Source organism: Saccopteryx bilineata, chromosome 1 (assembly GCF_036850765.1).
Source record: "Saccopteryx bilineata isolate mSacBil1 chromosome 1, mSacBil1_pri_phased_curated, whole genome shotgun sequence".
NCBI classification, from domain to species: Eukaryota; Metazoa; Chordata; class Mammalia; order Chiroptera; family Emballonuridae; genus Saccopteryx; species Saccopteryx bilineata.
The window spans coordinates 70,781,103-70,793,504 of NC_089490.1; the positions used below are offsets into that span (position 1 = coordinate 70,781,103).

General features: G+C 40.0%; 1 protein-coding gene across 4 annotated transcripts in view; it reads left to right on the plus strand.

The window, feature by feature from the left end:
- Positions 1 to 12,402, plus strand: part of KLHL32 (kelch like family member 32) — a 240,989-nt gene that overhangs the window by 120,310 nt on the left and 108,277 nt on the right. For all 4 annotated transcript variants that reach the window (XM_066254361.1, XM_066254357.1, XM_066254363.1 and 1 more), the window contains exon 5: positions 4,086 to 4,184. In XM_066254361.1, coding sequence (XP_066110458.1) covers positions 4,086 to 4,184 — 99 coding nt within the window. The remainder of the gene's footprint in view (positions 1 to 4,085; positions 4,185 to 12,402) is intronic.

Here is a 12,402-nt window from a genome sequence, read left to right on the forward strand (position 1 = left end):
ATTGAAAATAAATTAGTAATTTTAAATGTTTGATATTGAGATCCTTTAGAAATTTGTACAAGGGTCCTTACTATGTTTGGAAGAAAGCCATCTGGCAAAGTTTGTAACTTAAGAAATCAATAATCAGTTCCTTTGCCCATTTTTTTTTACCCCCATGTTTATTGCACCATTATTCACAATAGCCAAGATCTGGAAACTGCCCAAGTGTCCATCAGTAGATGAGTGGATAAAAAAGCAGTGGTACATATATACAATGGAATATTGCATGGCTGTGAAAAATAAGGAAATCCTCCTTTTTGTGATGGCATGGATGGACCTAGAGATTATTATGCTAAGTGAAATAAGCCAAGTAGAGAAAAATAAATGTCATGTGATCTCACTTATATGTGGAATCTAATGAACAAGGTGAACTGAGGAACGGAATAGAGGCAGAGGCAGGGTCACATAGAGCAGAGGGACAACTGTCAGAGGGAAGGAGGATGAGGGGATGGGATCAGAGAAGGTGAAGGGATTAGTGAAATTATATATACATCACACATAGATACAGATAACAGGACAGCAAATCCCAGAGGGAAGAGGGGAGGGAGTTAGGACGAGGGGGACTAGGGCATGTAATGGGGTGCATGTGGTTGTGGGGTGAGGGTGTTATATTGAGTAGGACACTTGAATCCATGTTAACACAATAAATTAAAATTAACAAAAAAAATAGAAAGAGAAGAAATCAATAATCGAATCACCAATTTATTTCCTATTACACTGAACCCAATGGTTACCTTTATTTGGAAATATTATTACAACTGTTCATTGAAATATGTCTTTTGTGTCCCTTTACTTAACACCTTCGATTAGATAATCCTTGATGAGGATTAGCTTGTGACCAGGCCTCCCCTGTGAAGGCTTTTGACATCTTTTAACATTTCCCTCTGAAGTGTATTTTTCAAACCTGTGAATTTTTGTAAATATAAATAATTCTCGAGGTGCTCTTCCAGGATGGTAACAGCGTAGGATAGACCCTGCCATCAAAGTCTCATAAATCGTGAGACAAGACACAAACACATAATTAATTTGCCAAAAACACTTGGCTGCATGAAAAAGAAACCTAATAGTTACCATCAGTTACACATTCACCATAAACAGAAACTGCCTTAAGAGCCATGGTCTGCACTCTGATTGCCTACATAATATCCATTCCCTCTTTTTTCTTTATACAGAACTCCAATTTGATTTGGGACAATAGTGCATCTAACCATAAAAATTCCTACGTTCTTTTCCATCTCTAGGTAACCACGTGACCTCGACCTGGCGCCATGAAATGTAAATGGAAGTCTCTGTGGCAGTGTTTGAAGGAAACCTGTTTTCTGATAAATAATGACAGACTTAGCTGGCATATGGCTTTTGTTTTATTGACTTCTCTTTTCTTTCTGCTTTGAATGCAGATGCAATGTCTAGAGATATGGCAGTTACATTGCTTCTGTGAAACAACAGGCTAAGGTTAGCCAAGTAGGAGAATACAAGGACCTAATTTATTTGCATGCCAACCTGCCTAATCCAACTTTTCTGGGAGAAAATAAAACCTTTATCTGTTTAAGTCATTTTGCTGACACATAGCCATATACAACTGTAGTGGTACATATGCATTTTCTCAGTTCTTAGAACAATCTTTTGAAATAGGTATTATTATTGTCATTATACACATGAGGACACTGAGGCACATAGAACTGAACTGTTTCCTGATCTCATTGGACCAGCGAGTATAGGTAGGAGTCAGGACTCGAAGTTAGGCAGGGTGACCTAGAGCCCCTGGGCTTATTTCGCTATGGGTCTGTGGTAGTTTGTAGTCCCAGGTGATTAATTCCAGCTAGAATTTTCAGGGAGGGAAGATCTTGTAAAGCTTTGTATATGAAATGGACTTAGAGTTGAGTCTTAAACAATGGGTAGGGTTTTGACATGTAGCTATGGAAGAAGTTAGGTCAAGGGCATTCGGGGTGGAGAAAAAGGTATTAGAACAGTGGCATTAGCATAGGGACCATAAGATTGCAAAATTGGGGTTAAGTTTTCAAAAAATAGGTTGAGTTCACATCGTGAAAGTTTCTAAATACAAGGGCAAAAGGTTTGAACTACATGCAAATATTGAGACCTGGTTAATGGAGAACTACTGAATTCCAATCAGTATCACTCAGATAAAGCATTTCAATTGAAATATTCATAAACACTTCTCAAATTATACATTTAGGAAGTAGATTTCATATGTTTTATTATCCTTACTTGATTTATTCTTCTTTCCTAAAAATACACCTAAAGTGTCAGTTGTAGATTTTTGCAGTGCATAATATGAAAAATCTTTTACTTGAAACATCCACGCCACCTTGTGGACAAAAATATCCTCAGTGTAATGGCTTTGAAACAAAACCACTGTTGGTGCCAGTTTCTCATAGTTAGATCTTATGTTTCAGATTCTGTCTGTAGCAGGCTCTTGAAGAACTTTATGCAAAGGGTTTTATGTGTCTTGAATGTATGGTCATTTAAAAGTTATTTATGCTGTTGTATTTGCTTGATAGTTTATACATTCAAAATTGTGATAATTTTCTATTTACTCTACTATACAGAAAAAAATCCCAAATAAACAAAACACAAAATGCGCTCATTTATTCTGACAAATAGTATTAGGCCACGTTTGCTTTGCAGCTGAAGAGTGTTTATGAAAAGGCTGTGTTCCTGTGTGCATGGCTGTTGTGTTTAGTCAAGACAGTTGTCTAGCTTTAATGTGTTCTGCTCCTTCACGCCAGTCTCTCCACAAACTCAAAAGTAAGTAATTATTTAAAGTTCCCTGAAGCAAGAAATGAGAAAGATAGCTCTGAATATATATATATATATATATATATATATATATATATATATATATATATATATATATGCCACACAATTTTCTGAAGATGCCGACTTACCTTTCGTAAGGCAGGGAAAAAAAGGTCACACTGAGTGAGACTTGTCATGTCATTCGTGTAAAGTGAATTCAGGGAACGAGGCTGCGGGGTTTTTTCCAGCCTTGTTCAGCAGCTCAGGAGCTGGCAACAGCAGGCATGAAGTTGGAGTTAACCAGGAGAAAAAATGAAGAATTGATATCACCAGTATATTTGGGAAGTCTTACTTCTCTGTGATACCTTTGTGTTATAAAGATGATATTTCTAACTCTTTCATCATTTGAAATAGAAAGGATTAGAGAACCTGAGATTGAAAAAGAGAAAAACGAAAGCTCATGCTTGAAATGTACTATTATTGGACTTAGAAGTAAAACGAAGTAATATCCACCTCTGGTTTCATATTGCAAGGAGAAATGTAAGCCCCTCGCCCTAAAATGCCTATTAGCCACACTGTTATACTGTTTTGAAATATACTTTGAAAAACCAAAATTTGTTTTTTTTTAAATGTTATGAGATTAAATCCATCACAAGTGAATTTTAAGAATATTATCTTGTTCTTTGCAAATGTTTCTATCCTCCTACAAAAATAAGTTGTTAGTGCAGCGCCTTCCACACAGCCAGCTATTGGAGTGAGGGTCACAGCCCATTCATCAGAACGGGAGAAAGGACTTCCTTATTATGGAAGCCAGTTCTTTTTCCATAATTCAGATATAGCACATTAAGCAGCAATTTAAATGTAGCAAAACATTTTCATATTAAGCAAGAGAAAAAAAATACTACATGACCTCACTCATTTGAGGAATCCAATGAACAATGTGAATTGAGCAACGGAACAGAGGCAGAGGCGGGATCAAAGAGACCAGAGGGAAAGCAGTCAGAGGGAAAGTGGAAGGGAAGATGGGATCAGAGAAGGGAAAGAGATTAATGAAATTATATATAGATAACACAGCATTATAGAGAACAGGATGGCAAATCCTGGAGGGAAGAGGGGAAGGCAGTGGGGGAAGGGACATGGGGGGCCGAGGGGAATAAGGGTGTAGGGGGGAATATATTTGGTGGGACACCTGAATCTATGTAAACACAAATTAAAATCATAAATAAAGTTTTTAAAAAGCTAGTATTAATTTTTAAGTAACTGATGGTTTTCTTTTTATTGAAACACAGATTTTGTTGGAGCCGGGCGTGATCCAGGATGTGCTAGCAGCGGGCAGTCACCTGCAGCTGTTGGAGCTTCTCAATTTATGTTCCCACTATCTCATCCAGGTATGTGAGCTGCATCCTGTAACGTGCCCTTCAGTGCCCGCCCTCTGCAGTTACAAGATGTGTCCCAGCACCTGGAGCCCGGGGACAGGTAACACAGAAGGGGGGAGATGTGGTCTGTGCTGGTAGCATTTCTCCAGCACACAAACCGAGAGGCTCCTAGGACCGGGCTGCGGCTCCCGTGTCCTGCCTCGTGTCCTCCACCCTCCTTGTCCACCCCAGCTCCCCAGTGCCCGTGGGCAGTAGAATAACGGAACAACCCCTCACAGGGTTCACTGCCAGGGTGGAGAGATGGCACTGGGATCGATCTTGATTTGAAGCAGTGTTGTCTGGTTTCCACAATGAAATAATAGATGCACAAAATGTTGGAGGGTCATTTTAAGATTTCAGTAACAGAAGCTAATATATCACAAAGGCATATACAATTAATCACCACATGAACTTCCCAGGCCATACATGCTGGGATATGATAAGTCATCTGTGCGTTCTCCTCAGGTTGCTGGGGTGATCAGGACTGCTCTGTGAGGGGGAGGAGAAACCACCTACTGTGCATTCACTGACGTTTCACATTCAGCACTCAACAGCTTTGCACATTCTTATAGGTGGAAAGTCAGAGATTCTAAATATACCCAGCTGGCACAAGGAGACATGGCTGGTGAGTGGCAGGCCTTTCTGATCCCAAAGACCCATTTTTCCTTCTTGGATGAAAACCCTTGGGCTCAGTAGGAAGATAGAGGACTTCATAGGTAGAGAGTATGGCCATGAGGCTCTTTGTTTTACAGAGTTAAGTATAATTCCCTATATTGGGATCCTCCCATTTCCCCCAATTGTATGAATTTTACTTGCATTTTATCATATTACAGCATTATAACAACAGTGAAAATACATTAAAAAAATAAGTCTACACAATTTAATTCTACTATCCTTGTCCACATGCCATGAGATTAATAAATAGAAAAATTCTATTTGCTTTCTGCTCAGTAACTTTATTTTGTGCCTAATCTTTTTCTCTAATTCTAAATATGGCCTTTATTGTTGACTTCTGCTACTCACTAGGTAGTTTCCAAAGCTCTTCCTGCTCTAGCGTCTTATTTCATCTTGCCAGCAACCCTGGGAAATAGGAACCAGTGCTTCCCAGGGTGATGGAGGGTGGAATGCCAGCCATGTTCAACTGAGGAGCAAGTCAAACACAGTATATGAAAGTGTCATCATTACCTCAGCACATTCAATCTAATAGTAAATGTTTAAATATCTTATCTTATTTTCCTTTCTTTTCCCTTCAATATTGTTGGATGGTATAGGCGAGCTGTTTTTAATCCCTTTCTGCAAGTAGCAGATGGGAATAACAGAAAGGTTACGTGACTCCAGAGGTGTGTGTTTGACTTGTGAAATTGAACTTCCTTCTGTTTAACATTTCTACATCAAATACTGCAACTTGAGCTTTTGGCATCATCACTTCGTCCACTTTCTCCATGACACGTAGAATCAGTGACATCTATGTGTTGACAAGAGTTTGGTTACTGCTATTTATCAGGATGCATGTTAAAATAATGTGGATATTCAGGTGTGTGTACCTATATCTATCATTTTCTATACATGAGAATTCCAGGTAAACATTAGAAGTTCATGAATATTTTCCCCATCAGGTGAATTTGTTGAAATACCAAGTGACTGTGTGCTTTGGAATTTATTTTTTTTATTTTTTATTGATTTTAATTTATTGTGTTTACAAAGATTCTAGTGTTGCTCTGAATGCATCCTCCCTCCCCCGTATTCCCCTCAACATCTCCCTTGCCCCCCTCCCCATAGCTCCCTCCCCCCTTCCCTTCAGATTTATCCCATCCTATCATCCCCTTTCCCTCTGTCCTTTGGAATTTAATTCTTGCAGTTGATCATTTTGCTGAGGAAAATATGGAGCCTGCACGCACATACATCTTGTGGACACTTCAGTTATTATTAACCTGCTTGGCCAGTGGTGGAAATTCTCACTTTCTTCTCACCAGTGTGTTTTCATTCCGTTCTCTTGTGTAACTTTACTTTTCTGTTTGACTCGTGGTTGTTGCAAGGTATCCAATGTGTGGAAGGAAACTTTGACTATAAGAGAACCCAAACCATGTGATGTAGAAACCTTCATTATGCTAGTATTTTAAAAATATTTACCTTGCCTCTCTGTGGGGATTGTAAAATTACCAGACTGGGTTACTCGGTCTGCTTTTATATTTTGACGCAGTCTTATTATAAAAATACCTAATTAATTTTTTTTGTAATTATGGCTCAACTGTGTTTGATTCCACACAGGACCATTTTATTGAGTATATACAAATATTCTTTTGTTAAAAATGAAGAATTTTCAGTACTTAAAATGTATGTAGAAATTGGTCCATCAATCAAGGCTAATATGGTCTCCATCCTTGTTTAGTGCTTTGTCCAACTAGGAGATTGTGAAGCCATTCTCTTCACTAAGATGCCTGGTATTGTTTTGTTGTTTTCACCTTACCGGTATCTCTTTGGGATTCTTACAGCGGGTGTGAAGGAACACCTCTGCTTCGATACCTCCTGCTTTCCTCCAGGGCTCATTAAAAAGCATGTCCAAGGAGAACCCCTTGGTTAAGAACCACCCAACCCCAAGCCTCCCTGAGCCTACTCTGGGCTCCTTTTTCTTGCTTGTCTCCTGGAAGGCTGCTGAGGTCAGGGACCCTGAACTACAGAAGCATCTCCGCTGTGTCAGTGAGGCCAGCCATTGATGTAGCCTCCCAGGCTCATAAGGCTCCGCCTTATTCGTCTTTAGCCCCTAGGCCCTCTTTGGGAAGAGCTTATCATTGGGAAGACAGGTTTTCAGTACATGCTTTTGGGATAAATGGGGAGCCCAGTGGTGAAACTGATGCAAATTGATGGGAGTTGGGGGTGGGGGGGCAGTAGCTACAGTGGCTCCTCATCCATCCCCAGGGAAGGAATTTGCAAACAGCCCTCAAGTTTGTATCCTCTCTCACCCACTTCGCAGTGGAATTTCACAGGACTGTCCTGTGCAGACTGTCCTGTTCGTGTGTTATTGATGAGCAGGATGTGGCCGGCTTTTGTCTGCTCTGAGATCCAGTCCCACACAAAATGCGAATGTTTTGTCCCCTTTCCTCCTCCTGCTCCTCTTCCTTGTGCATTGTGCTCTTTTCAAAATTTTAATCAGAAACATGCACCAATTCATTGGAGAGCAATTATTGTCGTTAAAATGGGCCCAGTAACACGCGTGAGTCACCTTGCTTTTCAGAGTACGTGTTTCCATGCGCCGTTCACTGTTTCCAGTCCGTCAAAGGAGTTGCTGCAGACCATCTCAGGAGTTGGGATACCGATGTAGAGATTTCAGTGTGGACCCTGGTTTACTGAATCCCTCAGGTAAACCTCACAAACTTTCTGAATCCAGACTGTTTCCCAAACTCCTGATTTTTTTTTTCCTAGCCCGTTTTTTATTAGCTGCTGAACATTTCCACCTATATATCATCAGGGTGGTTTGAAATTAACATGAGAGAACCTGCCCTTTTCTTTAGTGATGGTCCCATCTGTCCACTAGTTGTCCGGAAATTTAGACAGGCTCCTTCATCACCACCATATCCAATCAGCTACCAAGTTGGGTGGATTCTACCTTCCAGATATCTCTCAGACCTGATCCTTGACTCAGTCGCTAATGGGCTTCTCTTTCTTCAGATTCTCACCATTGTGGGTTGTAGGCCATGATGAGTTCATAATCTCCTCCTATGGGATCTGCTTGTGTCTAGCCTCTGTCTATGCCAAACCATATTCCCCAGAGCCATCGTTATCTTTCCCAAGGAAGGGCACCAGCAGTTACAGAGGGCCTGTTCATCCTCAGTGTTTTGCTTAAGGATCTCCATTTTTCCTCTCTGAAGTAATCCCTTCGGGCAGGCGAGTGCTGCTTTCTTTTTACAAATGGAAAAACTGAAATTCCAAGCTAAGATGTTGATCCAGTTGGAAACCTCCACTAGCTTTCCTGAACACTGTTCTAACTCATCCTTTCACCTACAAAAATCTTCGGCCTCTTCTCCAAGGCCAGACCTATTTCTCTCCATCACTTACGCTTTTCGTAGCCTGCTATGTTCTGGACCCTCGGGCCTTCTTTTCATGTTGATGCTTCTCCTCAGGGGAGAAGGCTGGGTCATGAAGATCCTCTGTGGCAGGCAGAGCCTTCCAGTCATCTGTCTCCCTGAGATTGTACCAAGGAACAGGAGTAGGGGAACACCACACACACACACACACACACACACACACACACACCCTCTCTCTCACCTCTGCTGCTGCACAATGTGCCAAGATTGGGGTACTGATCACTGGGCTTGGTGTTGTATCCCCTGAAGGTGATGCATTGGGAGATACATGATTTGCTGAAAAGGTCCGTTTTTATAGTTAGCTGGGAAAAAATAGTTTGTACATTTTGTACCACCTCCCCCAAACAGCAAATAATACATTCTGTTGTTTGATTATCAAGTGTTCTTTTTGTTCACCAAATATCAGCCTTTATAATGATATGCAATTTAAATATATTGATAAGAAAGGACCCTTCCAGTAGACTGTCCAAATAAGACCACCAGAGTGATGAATCAACTCCTCTTGATAGGGATATCCTTGTAGTATCCATTCCTGGCAGCAGGTGGCAGTGTGAATCCACCAGAATTCAGTAGTTAATTTAAAGCAAAAATCAGAAAAAATGAAAAGAAAAATTATTTATTTTGCTACGTATTAGTCTTCTGACCTAATCAGTAAAAAAGTCATTATTCACACCACATGGGCAATATGCATTGTAATTTTTAACAAATAATAAGAAACTGTTAATGTGTTCACAGGAAATACAGTTTTGTCTTGGGCTGCTGTGGTCATTTATCACTGCACTTTGTGAAATCACTCATTTGTTCTAATTTGAATGTAAATGACTCTAAGGTTTTACAAATAAGGTGACAGACTCACATAAATGTAATTGCAGGGTTCATCTCCCTCTTTTTATATATCACTCATTAGGTTATGAATTAAATACATCGTATTAAACCAGGGGCATGTCCAATGATGATATTGTAATGGCAAATTACTCGATGCTATTAGAGGTGTATTTTTTATTCATGGACATTAATTTGTCATTAAGCGGCATTAGTTTAGCACTTTTATGTGGGAGACGTGACCTGAAAGAGGAGACGTGTTGCGGGATGCGAGAGGCAAGGGACCCAAGTGCTCTAGGTGGAGCGTTTTGTCACCGTAAGGAAAACAGAGAAGGACTTGTTTCTTTTTTCCCATTTGTTTTGTTCTCTGCTTTTACAAGCATAAAAGATCATTCCCACAGATTGAAGGCATTGTTCTGTTTACAGTGTGCAGGTTTGAATCATCAAGTAAAGCAAAGGAAAATTCTTCCTCTTAATCATCCAGAAGCACAGAGGGAACAGGAGGGAGGAAGTGCTTTCTGCCCCAGATCCCCCTCCTCTGTGTCTGAGGCTTATTAGTCATCCCTCGTCTTCATTTAGGTTGACACTAAATAGGCTACCATGAGAACAACTCATTTTGTCTATTAAGTAAAGGTAAAAAGGTTTTAAGAATGTTATTCTCTCATGAGTACAGTAGGAAGAACTTTGGATAGTTAGTTCTTTTTTTGCATAGATGGTGATTTTACTGATGTTTTAATAAGGAAATATGTTTTCCACTTTGAACTTTGAGAAGCAAGGAACACTAGAACTTATAAGAACACTAATCTCATCCTGAGGGCCCCATCCTCATGAGTTTATCTAAGCCTGCTTATCTACCAAAGATCACATCTTCGAACACTGTCTCACTGTGCATTAGGACTTGAATGTATGAATTTGGGAGAGCACAGTGCAGTCCATGGCAGTATGTTAGAAGAGAACTAATGGTATATCCACTCAGTAATTTTTTCTTTTTAAATGTTGAAATTTTATATTATGGAAGGAAAAATTTACAGGATGGGGCAAAAGTAGGTCTACAATTGTTCCTATGGAAAATAATACAACAACTAATAAATAATACAAGAATAAACTCTTTGTTTCCCATACTCACAATTGTAAACCTACTTTTGCCCCACCTTGTATTAATATGTCAATCTTCCATTAGCTTTACCTATTGATTTCCTTTTTATGATCAATTTAACCAATATTTACTGACTATTATGTATGTGAAAGACACTGTGCTAACTTTTTGGAATGTAAAGATGGATAAGATGTTTCCTGCCTTGGAGCATTTTAAATTTTAGGGCAGAGAGAAAATATGGAGTCAAATAATTTTAGTAAAGTGTACTAATGATTATGATAAAGGGATATAATATGATATAAGGGAACCCAAGTCAGTATGAATGTGTGTGCTTTTCTCCTGGGGTACATACCTGAACTGAACTTTGAACCTCATATTGGTCACTGATACAGAGCATATACACACCCAGGAGGCAACTAGCCCAGCTCTGCAAGGTGTTCCCACATTCCTAAAGTCACACTGAGTAGTGAAAAGGCCGTTCTACCCTTATATTAGGCCACCTACTTCAGGGTAATAGAGAACAGAAGGAAACCAGTGGACTTCACAGACATGAGCCGAATGTCACACATTGTTTTGCTGTAAAATTATTTTCTTGATAAGAAGCAATGTTACGTGGCTTATAAAAATGTTATGTGGTTATGAAAGAAGGTATTTTATAATTCCATGGATGGTGAGTTTGGCAGAATTTCTGTGGGCAAGGATAGTAAACCTCTAACCTGTCTATTCCAGAGAGAAGACGTTTCCACCTCTCCACTGACGGAAATGTGCTCAGCCTGCCATCTGGCACCATGCTGAGGACTCAGAGTTGATCTCTGTTGGCAGTGCAGGCACCCAGCAGCAGCCGTAGGCGCATCAGCCTTAGTGAATGGAATTCCTTGTTGCTGAGCCTGCACCTCAGTTTGTTCTTGTTGTCACAGCCACTCTGTCAAGGCCATGGCTGTCTGACATTCACAAGGCTGATTTTCTAGTTCTTATTTGATGAACTTGCCCTTTGGAAAGCATTCCCATGTAAAACAACTATATTCACACTCTGTGTCCATTGGAGAGGTCTAACTACATGTCTCCTCCCCAGACTTTCTTGTTATCAATTTTCCAGTAGTACTTCTTCCAGATCTTTGACCATCTAGCTCAGGGGTTGGGAAACTTTTTGGCTGAGAGATCCATGAACGCCACATATTTTAAAATGTAATTCCGTGAGAGACATGCAACGACCCGTGTACCTTATGCATTATCCAATAAAAATTTGGTGTTGTCTCGGAGGACAGCTGTGATTGGCTCCAGCCACCTGCAACCATGAACATGAGCGTTAGGAAATGAATGGATTGTAATACATGAGAATGTTTTATATTTTAACTTTTTTTTTTTATTAGAGATTTGTCTGTGAGCTAGATGCAGCCATCAAAAGAGCCACATCTGGCTCGCGAGCCATAGGTTCCCGACCCCTGGTCCAGCTAAACTGACAGCCAGGATTAACGGTATCTTTGGCCCTATTTCCTTCTGGGGAAAATGAACAACTAGATGCTTTGCTTGAAGTTCTCCCTGCTGGGAGGATTTCCCTCGACCCTTACCCTTCAGGACATCCTGTGTGGGGCTGTGGGGCTCCACGAGCCCATTTTGGGGTGGTGCCAGCATATTCTGCACAGCCTTCTATGCACCAGGCATGAGCTTTTCTTCCCTAAGTCAAGTGGTCATAGGAGGCTCTTCCTGAGGCCACAGATGTATGACGAGAGAGGACAGAATGTAGCCGAGTAGGAGCTATGTAAATCCAAGCCACTTACTCATGTAACTTGTACTTTCAGAATCTTCAGTCTAATCTAACATTTGTCACTTCAAGTTGATGGTGGAGAGCTGCAACGCGGGCCCAATTTTATGACTCAGTGGGTCAAACAATATCCAGTTCATAATGAAGAGTAAGGAAGGAAAAAGGGGGAATGGGGCAAAAATAGAATTAAGAAAACTAAAGGTTTTTTTTTAAAACATATCTTCATCAGATATTTGAGGATTCTGTTGATAAATTGAAACCAACAAATGCTCATAAAATAAGCAATAAAATATGTTTCTTGCCTCTTTTTCTCTTTTTTAATTTTTAAATTTTATTTAGAAAATTAACAGGGTGACATTGATCAATAAGAGTACATAGGTTTCAGGTGAACATTTCTATAGCATTTGAACTGTTGATTATGTTGTATAC